The 21,702-nt window shown below is 33.8% G+C and overlaps 1 protein-coding gene across 1 annotated transcript in view; it reads right to left on the reverse strand.

The window, feature by feature from the left end:
- LOC100914496 overlaps positions 1-21,702 on the reverse strand; it is a 36,518-nt gene that overhangs the window by 7,074 nt on the left and 7,742 nt on the right. Inside the window, exon 2 of the mRNA XM_031943502.1 lies at positions 4,803-5,432. Coding sequence (XP_031799362.1) covers positions 4,803-5,432 — 630 coding nt within the window. The remainder of the gene's footprint in view (positions 1-4,802; positions 5,433-21,702) is intronic.

A 21,702-nucleotide genomic window follows, 5' to 3' on the forward strand; every position in this document is an offset into this window, starting at 1 on the left:
GCTAATGCATAATAGATTATTTATGTAAAGCCTTCAGATAAAGATCATATGGTTAAACTTTGTCCCAAAGAAGTGATACCAATTGTAAATCTTTAGTCACATGAGACTCATAAGGAATAAAAGCGAATTATAAAGCTTAACTGTACGAAAACTATGAGCTAATCATTCTGGCTTCCTTTTATATATAGCTGGCAAATTGGGGACTTTATAATTTTTAAGAAGTTTTATCACAAATTGCATATTTTAAATAGCTTTGAGACCTTAAGCAAATCATTGTACCTCTTCAGGCCTCCAGCTCATTTGTCAAGTGATATGTTAAACTAGACGGTTTTTTGTTCTGAGTAAATGACTCTTTAATTATACTTGCAAGTGGGATGAGTTTTTGACAACTCTGCTACTCAAAGTAAACAGAGGAAAGGGAAATCAAGGCTATGCTTTGACTTTAGATATTAATTTCCTGAAGTTTGGCTGGCAGATATTATACAGAGTCATTCTCATCTTGTGTTTATGACTTAAGCATCTCTGGATCCACAATATTTCTTCATTATTGATGTTTTCTTATATTTATTCATTTTCTAGCTTTAAATTTTGAATTGAGTTTATATCTCAGTCTTAAAAGTTTCTTCATTTGAGAGAATAAAACTAGATGACTCCAAGGCTTCTTCTGGATCTATTTTGAAGGATGGAGGCACCAATTTATAGTGATGATAAGGAAGAGGAAAATATTACAACTTAATGTTTTTTATAATATCTTTACATAGTTTGCAATTAGAGAGTAGGTGGATAAGCCCATGCAAATGTTTTGTGTACATCTATATTATTTGAAAAACATCCACCTTCTAGCATTTGAAAATTTGGAGTGATTGAATATGGACATTTGGAGAAAGAATGACCGAGAATTTTTATGTTTGCTTAAGTGATGGTATTTGTCACAGTTACATTGAGAAGTTACTTCCAAGTTCCATTAGTATTGCACAACAAACCCATGGAAGAATGAACTATTCTTGGAACCAACATATCATCACTGGATAAAAAGATAAAAATTTATTGTGTTAGGGAAAAATGTGCCAGAAAAAGTCAAATCAAGCATTTATCAAATATATATTATGTACTAGGCACTGTGCTAAGCACAAGGGAAGGCAAAGACAGTCCTTAACCTCAATAACTTCACTGGCAAATTAACTATGTATAAGCAAGATAGGTTGCAGATTATCTCAAAGTGAAAGTACTAGATTTAAAGAACCTGGGAAAAATGGGGTGGGGGGCAAGGTAGGAAATGAATTGCCCTATATGGTATCAGATTTGTTAAAGACTGTCTTCAGGAGCCACACAATGAGATCCATGCTAATGGCTGCAAAACCTTGGATCTTAAGAGATAAGTATTTTAATTGCTTGATTCACATTAGGTCTTTACATCCAAAAAACATTATTTTCAAGGTTATTCTATTCTCTTTCTTCTAAGTACATGTCTTTTATTTTTTTACAATGTGATTCTTAAAGTTGTATGTCAGAAGAGAGAGGTTAGGTGTCAACAACCTGTGACTCAAAGTTTCTGCCTGGAACTTCTAAAATTTAGTGCTAGTGAGCATCCCCAGAAAATAAAAACCTTGCCAATTGCTCAGGAATCTCTCAGGGCTTACTCTAATTTAGCAATGCCCAAACAGCCATTCTTCCATAGTCTTAGAGCATAGGAAATCTGCATAGAGAAATGTCTGATCTAGGGAACTGAGATGAACAGATAATAGTTACAGAACACATTTGCATAGTTTTTTAAGTTTTCAAGAACTTTTCTTTTGATGACTCTATTTGTAGTATTCTTTTTTATTTATTTAAAACTAAGTGCAAAATAAGAAAAATAGAAAATATAAAAATAAAGATGGAAAAGGAAAATTAAAAAAAAAATCATTGTGTTCAGCAGAACATCAAGGAAGATTCAAAACATATAACAATAAATTTCCACTTCAAGAAAGCATATGTAATAATAGAAGAATTATATATCATTACTATCCATCTTTGCTTCCTTATTAAGTTATTTTTTTATTCTCTGCTGTGTACTTTTTACTTTATTTTTATCCTCATTCATACTTTTCTCTTTCCCCCCACAAGCTACAATTAAGCATGGGTATATTTCTAAACACACACACACACACACACACACACACACATATTTATACCCATACCCACACACATCCATCTATCTGTCTATCTACATATATACATACACATGTATTTATACATATGGAGACATTAATTTAAAACAATATCAAAATAGCTGACATATAATGTTGATTTCTCTCTTGATTGAATCTTTAAGTTTGACTTTGTCTAAGATTAATGATTACTACTTCTACTTTTTTTCCTAATGAAAGCTACTCCTGATCTTTGTTATAGAGTTTGTGTGTATATCTCTTTATTTCCTATGCCTGCTAACTCTTCTACTTTAATTCTAGTCCTTAACTTGCCTTATTATACTTAACCTTCCCTCACCTATATTTATTATTATTAAAATATGTTTGCAGGTGAGAAAACTGGGGTTCAGGAACAATAAGTGATTTTTCCAGTTATAAGTCACTGAGACAAGATTCGGACCCAAATTTCCTGCCTCTTAAGTCTATTACACCATCTTGCCTTTGTGAATTAAAATACAGCAAGCATATTCACTATAATCATTCCTCTCAGATTCTACTGATTCTATTTTTTCTTTCCCAGAAGAACTGAGATAAAATCTGGAGAAGTGGGGAAATTACATTCTACTTTTGATACAAACTTTTACAAACTTAGGGTTGACTGAAGTGTTATAACAGTACTTGTTTTCCATTCTGAAAGTAAAGGGATTTGACTTGGTGAGATTTTTTTTTTTGGTAGGGAACACACACTTTTCAAAATTGTCAATAGACGCTTTTCAAAGATCACTGGACATAGGAAGACTTTTCAAAAAAAACTATTTGGGATAATGATTTTCACTTCTCTCAGATAATATAGCAGAATCATCATATCAATCTAAAATCTATAATAAAATAATAATAATAATAATAATATATGCCATCGAACTTCATTAGACTAGGCCTCTTCCCAGAGAAGTGAGACAGTTGAAGTGATTGATGAACCCATAAAGTACAGCTCCTGAGTCAATCAATTACTGAATCAACAAGTATTTATTAAGTGCTTATTGTGTACCAGATACTTTTTAAGGCACACAAATTATATGTATATATAGATATATCTGTGCTTAGCTGTGGTCTGCTTGGGGGTGGTGGAGAGAATTAAAGGAGGAAAAAAAAGAATAAAGAGTGCACAGCAGAGAACAAAAGAATAATCTATAAGAAAACAAGAAAAGATAGATATCTGTGAATCTAATGTCTTCTATTATTATAATATATGCTTTCTTGAAAGGGAAAAGTTACATATTTTGAATCCTTCCTGATATCTTGCTGGGCACATGACAATGATCTGTTTTTTTTTTTTTTTTAATTTCCCTTTTTCTGTCTTTCTTTTTTCTAATTTGTTTTTTCTTATTTTGTATTTAGTTTTAAATAAATAATTTTTCTAATGGGAATGCTCTTCTGTGATGAAAATCACAATCCACCAATTTGTGCATCCTTCTCAACTCTTGCCCATAGGAGTTCAACCAATATGTTGGAAGCCTTTGATTTTCTCCTAGCATCAATTGGCCAACAAAGCACATAATAGGAGCTTAGTTCACAGTCTGAAGGGTAAGGTCCAGGTTAATTACAGAGATTTCCAAGTTAGACAAATGATCAGATTATGGACCATTTGTTGAAAAATAGGAACAAAGTGGCTTAGGAAATTAATTGCATGCTCGGCATTGAAGGGATTTTAAATTCCAGGCCACTCAGCAAAAAATTTTCAAAGGGGTTCATGTCTATGCTAGCAACACAGAAACAATGAAATCCTTGCAACCTCAATAATCTGCCTTTTATTGGAGCTACTTAGTTGGCAGGTTCATATTTATGAGCTCTGGCATATTTACCAACCTGTCAAACTATGATGCCAGTAGACTGGGAAAGGGTAGAATATGAGTTAGCAATGACGGCTATAGAAGCACACATTTTTAAAATTTCAGAACTTTGAAACTTTATAAACTTCTGAAAGTTAATAATAACTGATATTAATAAAATTGTCAATAATAATAATAATACTGAATTGAAAAAATCAAGCATACCATTTTGATGTAGGTGAGAATAAATAAACTATGTTTCTTTAGGGAAGGCTCTTGAGAAATTAAAAAAATAGCTATGAGTGATAGTTTACTAGTTTAAATGTGACATCACAGTCATGTATAAATCCTTGCAAAAAGGGGAGAAAACATTCTCATATGTTGTTTTCTTCAAGAACCAACAAACTGGGGGAAAGCAAAAAAAGATTTGAGACTTTGGTCCAAAGAATTGGTCCAAATTTGGTCCAATTTTGAATTGGGCCAAAGAATTTAAATGCTAACAACAATGTTCCCAGCCTCAGTCACTCCTCTCAAATATTCTGGATGAATATTTGATTCCACATCATTGGAATCCACATTGCAATCCACATTTTATTGATGTGGAGATTACAGATGTATCTCTCCTGGGTCATATACCAATTTATATATTTTATAGGAAACAAAGAAAGCCCTTCTCATATAAACCTTATGTGGAGAACTCTTGGTAATCTTTTTCTTGATAATCCATTTCATTTTGATTCAATCATTCTCTCTCCTCAAGATAATAAGGAGTTTCCTTTATTAGACTGGTTCAGGCTTAAAACAGTCAATAGAAAGAAAAAAATTGTAGATTAACCAGACTTACCCAATATTTTGCTGTAGTATAAATCCCATTCTCCCCAGTAGGACTGAAATATATAGTCTTGCAGAGGATATGATAACATGTTTTTAATTCGTTCTCCAAAGGGCATCTGATCTGTGAGTTCTGACAAGGCCGCTGGTACATAGGAGACAGGGGCTGGGATTTTCCCACAGTGTCTCTCCACTGTTGAGGCAGGTGTGAATCTCAAGGTGTACATAAATGGAATTCCTAACTTGAGAGCAACTAGGTCCCCACAGATGGTTACTGGGTCTGCTAATAATACATCAAACCTTGCCATTTGAAGCTTTGCCATTAACCCTCGGTTGTTTAGCACTCCATCACAGATTTGCATATTAATTTTAAAGATGGTCTCAAAGAATTTTCCCAGTTCCCGATAGAACTTCCAGAGCGTCAAAGGAGTTGGTCTGTGGTCTAACCACAGCATAATCAAATCATGAATCAAGGAATCTATATCCTTCTTCCCAAAAGGAACAGGAAACACCTCAAAGTTCACCTGTAAATCAGGACTAGATTTAATGAAGAGAGCACTTGGTGATGTCAGCACAGTGACATTATGATTTCTTTGAATCAGTTCCTCTATAATGATCTTAATATTTAGCCAGTGGCTGGCATCTGTAGGCCAAATCAAAATATTCCCACTGAAGACTGTTCCTGTTAGAGTCATAGAAAGAATAAGTAGCCAAACACACTTCTTGGACATCATGATACTCACTATGGAAACCACTTTGTCTCAGATGACTAGGATGATTTTCAAAATATATTTAAGCAGAGATCTTTTTCCTCAAAGAAAGCAACAACTTTATATATGGTGTTTGTTACTGATTCACAGGTATAATTTAATTCTCTAGATTAAAAAGAAAAGTAAAAACATTTCAGATTTCTATAAATTAATGTTTCTTATTTTACCAAACAATCTGAGTTCATCTTTGTCCCCTTTAGTAATGAGAGAGAGGGGGAAGAGGACCAGAGATTAGGAACTTACCTATAGCCACTTACCTATAAGTACAGCCTATATGAGTTTAACTAAGGCACTGAGAGGTTATTGACATGCTCATGGTCACCCGATTAGTATGAATCAGAAGGGAGATTTAAACCTACTAATTTACTCCTCTGCCGTGCTGCCTCTCAGTCTGGATCATATCACCAAAAAGCAGAAGACATATGCTATGCAAAACTTAACTCCCTGCAAATTGCCCATAAAAGCTGTCATTCAGAAAATCTGTCTGCAACCAAAGACATCTTTTTAAAAAAATTATTGATATGCCATATACATTTTCAAATTGCTCCCATTCTGTGAAGTCTCTGACAACAAAGTAAAAGAGTTAAGTAAAAATAAAAATACAATAATTTCATTTGAAAATGTATGCAATCACATCTGTAGCATCCTCCCACCTTTATTTTCTAATGAAAAGAAATCTATTTCATCTTCCCTCTACCTCCAGCTCCCCTGGGGGGAAAAAAAAGCATTTCTCTGGATAGATATTCATAGTCAAGCAAAACAAATTCACTCAATGGTTGTATACAGGATATTTTATAGCAATACAAATATGTTTCCTCCCTCTCTGCCTTGGATTGCATATTTTTTCATTAGTCCTCTAGATCCATGAGTAGCCATTATATAGATCATGTTTCTTATATCTTTCAAATGTGTTTTTTCTACAGTACTGTCATTATTACTGTTATTGTTTCAGTAGATAGAGCACTGGGCTTGGAGTCAGGAAGAAATGAGTTTACATTGCATCTCAGATATGTCTTACCTGTGATCCTGGCCAAGTCACTTAACCTCTTTGCCTCAGTTTCTTAGTCTATAAAATGGTGCCGTAAGTAATAATACCTACTTCCCAGAATTGTTGTGAGGATAAATGACATAAAAATTGTAAAGCACTTAATAGTATGGTATCTGGTACACAATAAACACCATACAAATGTTTGATTACAATGATGATTGCATAAATTGCTCCTGTAACTCTGCTCATTTTACTGCATCAATTCATAGTAGCTAAAGCTAAAATGTAACTTCAAATTCAACTAATATAAGCTGATCCTCTACAATGTGAAATAAATTGAACTAGATTTTTTTCAGAAAATACAAAAATGAATAATAGATTGGATCTACTCTCAGATATTACAATTTATGAATTCTATTTATTTCAAGTAAAAATCATTTATCAATCCCTCACGAAATTCCAACATGAAGTAAGAAAACATCTATTTAAGAAGAAATAAGCTGCCAGACATGGTAGTACAGATTTCTAGTCCCTGCTGCTAGGGAGATTAATTCTGAAGAATCATTTGAATTCTGGAGTTCTGAGTTTTAATAAGATTAAAGCTCACTGAGTGTTGGCACTGTCTTACACCAATATTATGAGCCCCTAAGGGCAGAGGACTACTAGATGGCCTAAGTATCAAAGAACTGTTCCAGATTGGAAAAACGGATCAGGTTAAAACTTCCTGGCTGATCAGAGATGGAATCAGTACCATGAATGGCCACTGTAGCTCCAGCCTTCACCCAAAATCTAAATTTTAAAAATAACTAACTATCTAAGTCATTAAAATATGTAAACTGATATCTAAACTGATTTCAAATCCTTTTAAAAAAATATCGGAATCAAATTCCCTTTTCCTTATACTCATTGTTTACTTTGAGGTGGAAAGCTCAGGAGATTAAAGGCCCCAGAGAAAACATCTCAAAGCTGTGTTTATTCTTTATTTGAGAAACCTATAGTTATTGAGTAATGTGCAATGCTTCTGCCTGAATTTTACATAGGGCTCTCTGAGTTTCAAGTTTTTTAAATGACATAAAAATTTGCAAATGGGATGGATCTTGCAACCCAGAATTCCATGAAATAGCTTCATCTGGAAGTCTCTTAATTGTTAAGGCTCTCCAGGTACTGCAAATGTGATATTGTTTGGGACTACACTTTTCATTAACATTATCACTATATAATCCTAGGATTTTAGAATGGAAACATCTTTCAGACATTATGCTTCTGCACCTTTTTCTCATTGGTGAAATGAGACAGCTGGAATAAATTTATTTCAGATTTGAATTCCATCAAACAGCTCCAATAACAGAGGTTCCTACCCTGGAGCAACTTATTCCATTCATTGACAACACTAATTGTAAGAAAATTCTTCCTTTTCCAACTGAAATCTGCCTGTTCCTATTGGTCTAATTTTTTTCTCTTAAATCAACCTTGCATTACAAGTCTACCCTGTCTATTATATAACAAATCTGAATAGTTAGCATATTGTCCCTTTTTTTTTTCCTAATCCCTTTTAAATTTCCTAATCCTACAACAATCCCTCATAGTTCGGACTCTGAATATTTCACCACCCTAGCTTCCATACTATTTCACTATTATTTTTGAGATTGGTGAAAATAACTAGACACATTACTTCAGCTGTGGGTTGAGCAATGTAGAGCCCACTATGCTAACTCCCTTAGCTAAGATGCTATCTTTCTAAAAATGGATAAGTATTTTATTAGAATCTTAGTTACACCATTGGCTCATCTAGTGTTTATGGTCACATATATCCTAAGTGCTTTTTACATAGTAAGATGAAGTTATCTGCTAGTTGTGTAATTATTTTTTTAATAGGACCTGTACATATTAGGTGATCAGTAAATATATGTTAAATTAAAATAAAGGCAGGAATTTGGGTTTTTCCTTAAGAAATTTTATTTTATCTTGAACCACCCATTTATTCCACTTTTGTTTTTGATACTTCCTAACAGAACAACTTTGTGCAAATCAGTCTTTCAGAACCTTAGTTTCCTTATCTATAAAATAAAGTCAATTAAAATTTCATTATCTACTTGATAGTGGGAAGCTAGGTAGCAGAGTAACTAGACCACTGGGCTTGGAATCAGGAAGACTCATCTTCACGACTTCAAATCTGGCCTCAGACACTTAGTGCTGATGTGAACCTGGATAGGTCATTTTACTCTGGTAGCTTTATTTCATCATTTGTAAAATGATCCAGAGAAAGAAATAGACCGTTCTAATATCTCTGCCAAGAAAAACCCAAATGGGGTATGGAGAGTTGGACACACTGGGGAAAAAATTTAACAATAAGCTAAAAGTGCTATATAAATCGGAGCTCATTGTTTTCATTTAAATCATGTGTTGGCAACCTTTTAAAAATGGGATGCCAAGATGGAAACCACTGAACTTCATTCCAGAGTGAGGAAAGGGACAGCAATGGTGGGGACTATGACCTAACTAAAATAATGGCAGGATTTGAAAGAGTTTAATTTCTATATCTACTATGAAAAATCTTAGGAAGAGGCTCAGTGGCATTCACCATCATGTCATACAAAATCTACTTGAAGATGGAGCTATTGATTCTGGATTCTTGGCTTACTCTTTCAACCTGAGTCTTCTCTTATCTTTTGACATTTTTACTCGATTCTGTCTATTTGTTCTTTAATTTACTCTCTCAGAAAAGCAACAGTACCTAGCACATAAGGGAAAACATCCATTTTGGTAGCGGTTTCTTATATCTCCACACTTTTTTTTTTTTTTTTTTAGCAGTGCTATCAAGTAACTAAGTCTCCGAATTTCCTTCTCTTTTTAACATCATAGATGTTCTGTGTCTGAGAGGGAAAGAGGGGATTATAGTGAACATTCTTTCCATTACTGACCTCCTAGAGCAGCAGAACCCCAACCCACAGAGAGAAAAAGATAGAGCTGATTTATCCCCTCTTCAGCAGCCAGCTGGTAAGATTCTGTGATTCTCTCAGTTCATTAAATAACAGTACAGAATTCCATATTGATGTGAAAGTATAGACTAGGGTCTAATAGTCCTCATTTCAAGAAGCTACAAAGTGAAGTTTTTCAAGCAAATGAACCACAGAACAGAAGGCTCCAACTAGTTTTTTTCTTATAAGCTAACTACCAAACTGCTTGGATGGATGCAGGTGACACTGGGATGAGTGTAGCCAATGTCACATTCCATGGTGGTTTGATCCTTTCAAATGACTTATATTTAATCTATCAACCAAGAAACATATTTATTGAGCATCAGCTGTAAACAAAGCATTAACTATATACATATGCTTCACTTAGGGTTATGTTTTGAGGGAATTCGCTAGTTAGATGGTATAGTGGATAAAATGCTGGACCTCGAGCAGGAAGACCTGAGTTCAAATCTGCCCTCAAATACTAGTTGTGTAGATCTGGACAAGTCATTTCATCTCTGTCTGCCTCAGTTTCTTCATCTGTTAAATGAGAATAATAATAATAATAGCACACACCTTTCAGGCTTGTTGAGAATCAAATGAGATAATTGTAAAGTGCTTAGCACAGTTAGCATATGAATTATCATGTGTACTGGTGCATATTTAGCTTTATATTAATTTTATAAGTATTATTATTAATTATGCCAATTTAATTTAGCATATTTGCAATATGTTTTAGACATAAACTCCATGAAGCATGAGTGAGAAGTCTCACAGTTATGTAGAAATTGGTTCAATGTTTTCTTTTCTTGGGGTAGGAAAGGGGAAGAGGCAGGGCAGGGGAGAATTCTATAGCTTTATAGATTACAAAGATGATTATCAGTGCTAGAATGGTGAAACACCCCTTCTCTGAACAGCCCCATCCTTTTTGTGACATCTATTTGGATAACTGAAAATTCAATTTACCTGCTCAGTTTTAAATTGGAAAGCATGGAATTCAGGTGAGGCCATTTGTTGGTTATATTCAGAGACTGCTTGATATTAAGAGCAGAAAGAAACTCTCAGCTAAATGACTCACCATAAGAGGTATATGCACAGTCCCCAGGTGCAAGTCAATTCCCCTGGTACTTAGCTTCTAAGGAACAATAATTTACCCAAGAACATCCTAGTCAGAAATATACTGTACATCCCACCCTCCCACTAGATGATTAAACATGTGTGGATCATGAACAAAAAATGTCCAATTTTTCTTTATATCATTGTTTCCTTATATTTAAGCCTTTTTTCCTTTTTATCTTCCTCAGTGGAAACTGGTAAAAACTGGTTGCATACAGTCCTTTCTTTCTCCTCAGACATTTGAAAATAGCTATAGATATAATTATATGTTATAATACATATATTTTATATATTGTTGTAGATAATATTATATATAGTGTGTTACATGTTAAAATATATAATTATATATATAATAGAAAGACTATCGGGATTATCATCAAAGGTTATGAGTCTAAACTCTTCAATATACTTCCAATGTGACCTCAGGCAAGGCACTCAACCACTCTGGGTCTCAGTTTCCTGCTCTGTAAAGTGAGGAAGGGAAAGATTAGATGATCACTAAGAACTAATCCAGCTCTGGATTCTATGATTTTATATTGTTTCCCAAAATGAAAAAACTCAATTTTGTAATAACTTTTTATTTATCTCTATAGCAAAAAAAGAGAGCAGATTAATACAATCATGATCATATGTCTCCTTTTAAAGCAGTGTGAGATGAGATATCATATGTTATCTCTGCAACACTACATAAATAACATATTTCAAATGTGTGCATGTCGCAAAAAGACAGTCAAGTTCAAAGAGAGGTACACATCTACAGTGATTCTTAAAACTCCTGAGAACAAAAATGGAAGGTTAAAAATGAGGCTAAAATGTTTCTAGAAACTCTTGAGAACAAAAATGGGAGATTAAAAATGAGGCAAAAATGTTTTTAGAACAATAAAGTTGAAGCAAAAAATTACAAAAAAGATACTACATAAATATCTCCAAAATATGATACTATACTAGTGATTTTTAGTTAAAAGCATCATGTCCATACTCTAGTAAGTTATAGAGATTAAGGGGCTTAACTATAAGAAAAATAGAATCTCAGAATAAATATCTCTTCTCCTGTCCACCTATTCAGTAATCTATTTTAGACATGTGGTAGATACATAAAATTCAATGATCATTATGAGGCTACTTAGGATATTTAAGTAAGAGAAACGAAGACTACAAGTTCAAAAATTAATAGATTTGCAGCCTTATAAGAAATTATATAATGAAGAAACCAGGTTCCAGAGAGAGAGTGACTTGCCCAAAATCTCCCAGGTAAATGGCAAGGCTAAGTTTAAAAAACCTTTTCCTCTTGACTCTGAATCCAGTAAATAACTTTTCCATAATAATAGTATCTCACTGTTTTATGTATATATCATTTGTCCATTAATGATCTCTATATAACACTGAATTACCCTGTCCTTGTAGGACATTATTTCACTGATTCTTACCTGATCTTTCCAGTAGAAGTTATCCTATCCATAGGGCATCAACAAGAAAATTGAGCTTTGGTAAGTTTAACCTTAAATAGTGATTCTAACTAGGAAGAGAGTAATTTGATAAGAAACATGATCTTAAATATATGAGATTAAAAAGATCATGTAAAAGCTTTACTATTCTCCCATGATCAAGTATCATTTTATCCTAAATATCATATTTATCCCAATAACTTGAGCACAAGAGATACTCTATTTTAAGGCAAAAAGAAATGAACTTTTAAAATAGTCTTAATTTTTCTATTTTTCAATTAACAAGTGTTTTTAAAAATAACCTGTTCTTCCTACTACCTTCCCACATTTGACCATTTTTAAAAAAATGAAAAACAAGCTCTTACTTCCTACATAGTGTAGCAAAATGTATCCCCACATTAGCCATATCGATAAATCTAAGTCTTTTTCATTTTAATTTCATCACATCTCTACCAAAAGGTGTTATATGTTTCATGTTTATCCTTTTGGACAGTGGATTTTCATTGCATTGATCAGAGTCCTAATGTATTTTTTCTCTTAATAAATAGCATTTTTGTGCCAATTACATGTCAAGACCATTTTTATCATTCAATTTAACAAGATAATAAGTTCAAACTTCTCTCCTTCCTTTCTTCCCTCCTCTTCCCTATTCTAAAGTATTTAAAGTAGTTTTTCTCTATAATGTTGTCATCATTGTATAAATTGTTCTCCTAGTTCTATTTACTTCTTTCTGAATCAGTTAAAAAATGTATTCCCAATTTCGTTAAAGATTATCCATTTTATTATTTCTTATGGCACAATTATATTCCATTGCATTCACATAACACAATTTGTTTAACTGTTCTGACATAATAGCACATTTCCTTGATTTCCAATTTCTGGCTATTGAACCAGAAAAGCTCTTCTGAAAAGAGATGCTATAAATAGTTTTGTGCATATAGATCCTTTTTCTCTTTCCTCAGCTTCATAAATAATTTGGTAACTTTCTGAACATAGTTCTAAATTGCCTATCAGAATGTTTGGACCAATTCGTAGCTCTACCAATGGTATACTTATGTACTTGTTTTTCTTCAGTACCTTCAGTATTTATTACTTCCCTCTTTTGTCATCTTTATCAGTATGATAGGTGTGAGGTGGAACCTCAAAGTTGTTTCAATTTATATTTTTGTCATTATTTGAGTATTGTATATGATTATTAATAGCTTGAATTTCTTCCTTTGAAAACTGTTCATATGGGATGTAACTTTTTGATGAACCAACCAGTACTAAGTAACATTTGAGTTCAGAAATTCAATGAAGCTAAAACTATTACGTACAAAGCTTTGAACCAGATCCAATTCATAGCCATCATCTTGTAAAGCAACCTCTGCAAGCAGCCGGCACAACTAGATACAGCTTGGCCAATGATCTTGCTGATGCTGCAGTCACAGCTACTGATGACCCAGAAAAGAAAGTGTTTCTCATCAAAGTCTTTGGCAACTACAAATGTTTTGACCTCACAAACGGATGGGATTTTTTCAGTGCAAATGACCTTAAAGCATTAACATCTGCTTTGTTGCTGTACCCTATGGACCACGGGATCTTTCTATCTGATTTGTAGCCGAAACCTCCTATTGTCTCCTACATTAAAATGTGAGACCCTTTAGAGCAGAAACTCTTTTGTTCCCCAATCTATCTTTTAAAACCTGTTTCGTATCCTTTGAGAGGAGCTGTCCTTCAAAGAATGGAGTCCAGAACATAACTGATTTGGGAGCATGGCAAAGCAACACAGGAATCCAGTTATTGGTATCAGGATATTAGTCCTTTAAAATCTTACTCTGACATCACACTGGGAATATAGCCGCCTCTGAGTTCTTTTAGATTTTGCCAACTAAATGCAACCAGACAGTGTTTCACAGATGTCTTTTGTCTATTAAGGACTAGTCAAGCCAATTTAGAGAACCATTAGATCACAACTGGAATGCTGGTCACTATCAGATTTCTTCAACCACAAAAAATCATGAAAATCTATCCTCTAGAGAAATTATCATCTGTGCTGTGTTCTGAAAGGATGGTGTCCTGTACATTACCTAGAACCCATTTTGCAAATACTAGGCTTTCACAAAACAACTGCTGATTGACACACTCTACTTAATTATTTTATCCTGGTTTTCCCAACAAACATAGGATAATAAGGTCATAGAATTATAGATCCAAATCTAGAAGATCCTCACAAGCCATCCAGTAAAATCTCCTCATTTTACTAATAAGAAAACTGAATTTTCTCTACAGATTAATGGACTTTCCCAAGGTCACAGAATTAATGAGAATCAAAAATAGGATATCAGAGCAAAACAATAGAAAGAAATGAGCAAAATCAAAGTTTGATACAGTAGGGGAAAACAAAGGAAAAAAACATGATAATGCTCACAACTAGCCTTTTTTCTTCACAAAAATCATTAGTAAAAATTCATCTTTGTGTCTGCTTTTTATCCATTAAAAAAAATCACAGTGATCAACTATAATAGATTTAGCTCTTCTCAACAATCGAGGGTTGCAAGGCAATTCCAATAAACTTGGGATAAAAAATGCCTTCCACATCCAGAGAGAACTATGGATATTGAATGTGGATTAGAAGCACATTATTTTCACCTTTTTTGTTTGTTTTTTGCTATTTTTGCTTGCTTTTTTTTTCCTCTCGTGAGTTTCCCCTTTTGTTCTGATTTTTCTGACTAATATGGAAATATGTTTAAAATGATTGTACATATTTAACATACCAGATTGCTTACTGTTTTGGGAAGGGGGGAAGTAACAGAGGGAAAAGACTGGAACTTAAAATCTTACAAAAATGAAGGTTGCATACTATCTTTACATATAATTGGAAAAATACTATTAAAATTTTAAAAATAAATTAATTTAAAATAAAATTAGAAAATAAGAAGTTTTAAAGATTAGAAATATCAGTCTTCTAATTAATAGATTTCTTAATTTTGACTTTGTCTAATAGATTTTTTTAACTTGTTAAAGTTTTAATACACAGACATTTTCATCAAAATAGAAATGATTTAGAATTTATGGTTTTATTTGGGCTTTTGCTCCTTTGACACTTTGATTTTATTTGCTAAGGTTGTTATTAAACTTATAGCACACATTGGAACAAGAGGTTTGGCAATTGTTAATGCTGTAAAGTTACCCATGCATATATCCTGTAAATAAAAAGCTATTAAAAAAATAAAAATAAACTTATAGCACATTTGAAAATGAGAACTACATTCCCTTTATTTCTTTTCCCACTTGAAGTATGTTTATTTTTTTCTTTAATGAGCATCAAATAACCATTAAAAGAAAAAAAATGAAATTAAGTATTCACTTTCTACCATTTTACCTTCCTAACATTTTTTCTTTTTTCTTATGAAAAAAGATTCTGCTGCTCTGAACCACCTTCTTATCAAAGCCACTGGCAAGTTCACAACTTCTAATTTAATATACAAGCACCTAGCCTCAGTTTTCCTCCTCTATAAATTATAAAATTGTAGGTTACTCACAATCTTTTCTTCTATTTTCATATCTTTCCCCATTTCTGAGGGCCGGGGTAATCGGCCTAGGTAGTGAACTCTATACCTGCATGATCAGGTGAGTGCTGACGGCCCCAGCTTCCTGGTGGTTGAGCAAGACGGTGAAGAAGCTTCTCCCCACTGCAGCCCCCTTTTAAGCAGCAAGCTGACTCCAGAGCTCTCCATCTCGCCTCTACACTTGCAGAGGGCTACTGAGCGCCAAAGAGAAGATGGAGCTCGCGGTGTACGAGCAGCATCAGTAACCTGCGCTTGTAGCCCTTGACATCAGCTGAAGTTGTCCGCGCAGACTCTGCGCTTGCACATGCATCTCCGGGCCCCTAAATCGCACGGTCTGCCTGCCCTGAGTAGTGCAACAATTTGTTTTGAATGGATGGTAATAATAGATCCCTTTTCCTTCTTCTCCACCTGCCCATTTGCCACAATTCCAATTTCTTTGAACACTACTTAGGCTCAGTCTTTCCGGAAAGCAAAACTTGTCTCAAAAGTTACTATGTCTCAAAAGTTACTATATCCCCAAAAGTTACTATGTCTCAAAAGTTACTCTCCCAAAAAGTTACTATATCCCAAAGGTTACTATGTCCCAAAAGTTACCACGATGTCCCAAAAAATTACTCTGTCCCCAAAGTTACTATGCCCCAAGTTACTAAAATGTGCATAATCTTTATTCCATGTTTACCATATACAAGATAGCATTCAACGAATTCTATCCCTAAAGAGGGATTAAAGAGATTAATTAGATTAAAGAAAGAAAAAAATGCCCATATGTATAAAACTTTTCACTTTTTGTGGTGACAATACTGATGCCATCAAATGAAGAATGGTTGTATAAAATATAGTATATTATTTTAATAGAATACTACAATGCCATAAGAAATGAAGAATGGGATGGCTTCAGAGAAACTGATACAAAGTGAAGTGAGCAAAACAAAGAGTACAGTTTATAACATTATAAAAATGTATAGATTTGAACTACTTAGAAACCCTTATCAATATATTGACCAAACATGATTCTGAGAATTGTTGAGTGTGTAAACTATATCTTCTGACAGAGGGGTGAGGGACTCAATATGAAGAAGGAGGCATATTTTTGAATATAACCAATGTAAGAATTTGTTTTCTATGATCCTGTATATTTGTTATAAGGGTTTTGTTTTGTTTTTTCTTCTTTTTTAAAAGGGGAAGTGGAAGGAAAACAAATACCTGTTAATTGAAAAAAAATTAATGATGTACCACTTAGGATCAGAGAATTGAGAGCTACAAGAAAACTTAGAAATCATTTAAGTCCATCTAATGTCATCTCATTTTTCAAATGAGGAAATTTGTTCAAGATCTCATGGATAGTAAATATTATATGAATGCTTGAAGTCAGAAAAGTTAAATATGTCAATATTGAGGGTTGACTTTAAGTAACTATTCCCCATTTAGGAATATTACCAAACTATCAAAATAACAGTCTCTCTCTCTCTCTCTCTCTCTCTCTCTCTCTCTCTCTCTCTCTCACACACACACACACACACACACACACACACACACACACACAATCTCTGATTTGGGGACACAGTGGATAACATCAGTCCTGGAGTCAGGAGGAACTGAGTTAAATGTGAACTCAGATACTAACTGGCTATGTGATTCTGAGAAGTCACTTGACCCTTTTTGCCTCACTTGTAAAACTTATAAAACTCACTTATTAAAAAAAAAGTTCTTCACTTATAAAACGAGCTGGAGAAGAAAATGACAGATCACTTCAGGATCTTTGCCAAAAAAATTCCAAAAATGGGCTCATGGAGAACACAACTGAAATGACTCAATAGCAACATTGAAAGTGTGTATGTGTGAGAGAGAGAGAGACAGGGATGGAGACACACATATACCGAGAGACAGAGACAGAAAGAAAAAGAGACAAACTGACAGAGACAGAGAAATAATTAAATCTGGATTACATAAAGAGGATTTCTAAAAGGTATATCCCATAAACTCCCCAAACACTATTCAACAAACTAGAGATGGCACCACTATCTGCATTACATAATATAATTGTCAGAAAAGAAACTTGTTATAACCAGCTTCAAAGGCAGAAATCTGAGAGTAAAACTTTTTTTTGATCATGTACCCTTATTAAAACCTTGTTTTTCTCAGTGGCCACTTAGTTGGGACAGGAAGGAAGAGGGATGTTATTGGAAAGATTTATTTTCTCAGTGGCATCTGTCCATTTCCAGCTGTGGATGCCCAGGTTGGAGCTGGATTATAATTATCCTGAAATGCCCACTATCACCATTATTATTCAATAATATATTATAAATGCTAGCCTTGGCAATAAGACTAGAGAAAGAAATTAAAGGAATTAGAGTAGGTAATGAGGAAACCAAATTATCACTCTTTGCAGATGATACGATGGTATACTTAGAGAACCCCAGAGATTCTACTAAAAAGCTATTAGAAATAATTCACATCTTTAGCAAAGTTTCAGGATACAAAATAAATCCACATAAATCCTCAGCATTTTTATACATCACTAACAAAACCAAACAGCAAGAGATACAAAGAGAAATTCCATTCAAAATAACTGTCGATAGCATAAACTATTTGGGAATCTATCTACCAAAGGAAAGTCAGGAATTATATGAGCAAAATTACAAAACACTTTCCACACAAATAAAGTCAGCTCTAACCAATTGGAAAAATATTAAGTGCTCTTGGATAGGCCGAGCGAATATAATAAAGATGACAATACTCCCTAAACTAATCTATTTATTTAGTGCCACACCATTCAGAGTCCCAAGAAACTATTTTAATGACCTAGAAAAAATAACAATAAAATTCATATGGAAGAACAAAAGGTCGAAAATTTCAAGGGAATTAATGAAAAAAAAATCAAATGAAGGTGGCCTAGCTGTACCTGATCTAAAACTATATTATAAAGCAGCAATCACCAAAACCATTTGGTATTGGCTAAGAAATAGACTAGTTGATCAGTGGAATAGGTTAGGTTCACAGGACAAAATAGTCAATAACTTTAATAATCTAGTGTTTGACATACACAAAGACCCCAGCTTTTGGGATAAGAATTCACTGTTTGACAAAAACTGCTGGGAAAACTGGAAATTAGTACAGCAGAAATTAAGTATGGACCACACTTAAGAGAGTACACCAAGATAAGATCAAAATGGGTCCATGATTTAGGCAAAGAACGAGATCATAAATAAAATAGAGGAACATAGAATAGTTTACCTCTCAGACTTGTGAAGGAGGAAGGAATTTGTGACCAAAGACAAACTAGAGACCATTATTGATCACAAAACAGAAAATTTTGATTACATCAAATTAAAAAGCCTTTGTACAAACAAAACTAATGCAAACAAGATTAGAAGGGAAGTAACAAACTGGGAAAACATTTTTACGGTTAAAGATTCTGATAAAGGCCTCATTTCCAAAATATATAGAGAACTGATTCTAATTTATAAGAAATCAAGCCATTCTCCAATTGATAAATGGTCAAAGGATATGAACAGATAATTTTCAGATGATGAAATTGAAACTATTTCCACTCATATGAGTGTCCCAAATCACTATTGATCAGAGAAATGCAAATTAAGACAACTCTGAGATACCACTACACACCTGTCAGATTGGCTAAGATGACAGGAAAAAATAATGATGATTGTTGGAGGGGATGCGGGAAAACTGGGACACTGATACATTGTTGGTGGAGCTGTGAACGAATCCAACCATTCTGGAGAGCAATCTGGAATTATGCCCAAAAAGTTATCAAACTGTGCATACCCTTTGATCCAGCAGTGCTACTACTACCTCAAAGAGATACTAAAGAAGGGAAAGGTACCTGCATGTGCCAAAATGTTTGTGGCAGCCCTGTTTGTAGTGGCTAGAAATTGGAAAATGAATGGCTGCCCATCAATTGGAGCATGGTTGGGTAAATTTGGTATGTGAATGTTATGGAATATTATTGTTCTGTAAGAAATGACCAGCAAGATGAATTCAGAGAGGCTTGGAGAGACTTACATGAACCGATGCTAAGTGAAATGAGAAGAACTAGGAGATCATTATATACTTCAACAACGATACTGTATGAAGATGTATTCTGATGGAAGTGGATTTCTTCAACAAAGAGAAGAACTAATTCAGTTCCAATTGATCAATGATGGAATCAGCTACATCCAGAGAAGGAACACTGGGAAATGAATGTAAACTGTTTGCATGTTTGTTTTTCTTCCCAGTTATTTTTACCTTCTGAATCCATTTCTTCCTGTTCAACAAGAGAACTGTTCAGTTCTGCACACATATATTGTGTCTAGGATATACTATAACATATTTAACATGTATAAGACTGCCTGCCATTTAGGGGAGGGGGTGGAGGGAGGGAAGGGAAAAGTCGGAACAGAAGTGAGTGCAAGGGATAATGTAAAAAAATCACCCCATGCATATGTACTGTCAAAAAAAAGTTATTTTAAAAAATAACTATCCTGAAAAATTAATGCCCTATTTAGAAGAGGAAAAGTTGGGAATTTGAACAACACTATGAGGGGTTGAAGGTAGGGCCGGGTTAGGGTATAATGAATGAAGGGTAGGTATGGCTAGATGAGAAAAGCTTCATGATTGGTTACTGTGAGAAAAATCAAATTGCCACAAATTACCACCCTCTTTGGGGATGAAGTCATGACCTTGTAGAATTGAGCCACAGACTTCAGGAAGTCATGCCTTCTATTTTGAATATAAATTATGTAAAACATGTATGTATAAAACAATGTATCATAATAGTAGCTGTATTTTTGGTCATAATTAATATTCTCTTCAGAAAGTCCTACTCCAGGCCATCTTGGAAAATTCAACTTTATTCACACCAATAACTAGGAGTATAATAGGCTAAAATAAGATAATGACTGTGAAACACTTTGTAAACTTTAAATTGCTATATAAATGTCAGTTATAATCATTATTATTGACCTACAGTCACCAAACTAATTAAGATTTTTCCTGAGCCTTTTATTGCACTCTTGCTGAACTTAATGTTGACAAAACAATATAGAAGTAGGCTGGTAGATGTTCAACAACCAGGATCTCTAGGAAAACCATTTTTTTGGCATGCATACTATTTTAATTTAGTAAGGCAGCTAGATAGGACAATGATACAGTTGACACAGTTAGAGCTCTGGGCCTGAAATAAAGAAGATCTGAGTTCAAATATAACTTCCAAAACTTACCAGCTGTAGAAGAACTCCCGTACCCTATTTTCAGCAGGTTCCCCAAATGTAAGTAGCATCTACCTCCCAATGTGAGAATCAACTGAGATAATATTTGAAAAGTGTCTGTTACATTGTAGGTGTCATAAAATATAAATTTGCATTATTAACACATTCTTAAGACAGGATGGTCCAAAATCAAAACAAAACAAAAAATTCAATAAACCAAGCCTTGATCTGTAGTGACTGCCATTTATGAGGTTTAAATGTCACCTGAAAATTTAACAATCTATTACAAGTCAATCAGTGCTGGTTCCAACAAAGCTTTGCTAATAACTTCCCACTGTAGTTTAAAGCTACAAATTATAGAACAATACAATCCCCGAAGAATCAAAAATATGAATAAGATAACGGTAAGCAGTCTGAATTGTATTGTATTGCCAGTAATAACCAATAAACAAGAAGTAACAAAAAAAGAAAAAAAAAGATATCCTGGAATATGGTTGGAAAATGTTGTAGAGCAAGAATAAGGGATAACATCAATAAATCAGAGGATCATAGGGGAAAATATTGTGTACATTATTAGATGTAGGTTTTTGCTTGACTTTTTAATCTTTTTATTAGGGAATGTTCAACTCTGGTGGTAGAAGAGTAGAAAAAGGTTAGTCAATAATCATTTATGAAGTACCTATTATGTTCTTGCTTTACTGCAATAGCAGAAAACACACTGTATGAATGAATATACTCATAACACAAAGAAAAGAAGCAGCAGTGTACATTTAAATGGCGGAAATAACATATAAAATAACTAAATATATATGTAATATATATGCAGAGTGGATGGAAAGGTGGAGATGGTGACTGCAAGTTAATAGAGTATAGCAT

This window comes from Sarcophilus harrisii, chromosome 6 (genome assembly GCF_902635505.1).
Source record: "Sarcophilus harrisii chromosome 6, mSarHar1.11, whole genome shotgun sequence".
NCBI classification, from domain to species: domain Eukaryota; kingdom Metazoa; phylum Chordata; class Mammalia; order Dasyuromorphia; family Dasyuridae; genus Sarcophilus; species Sarcophilus harrisii.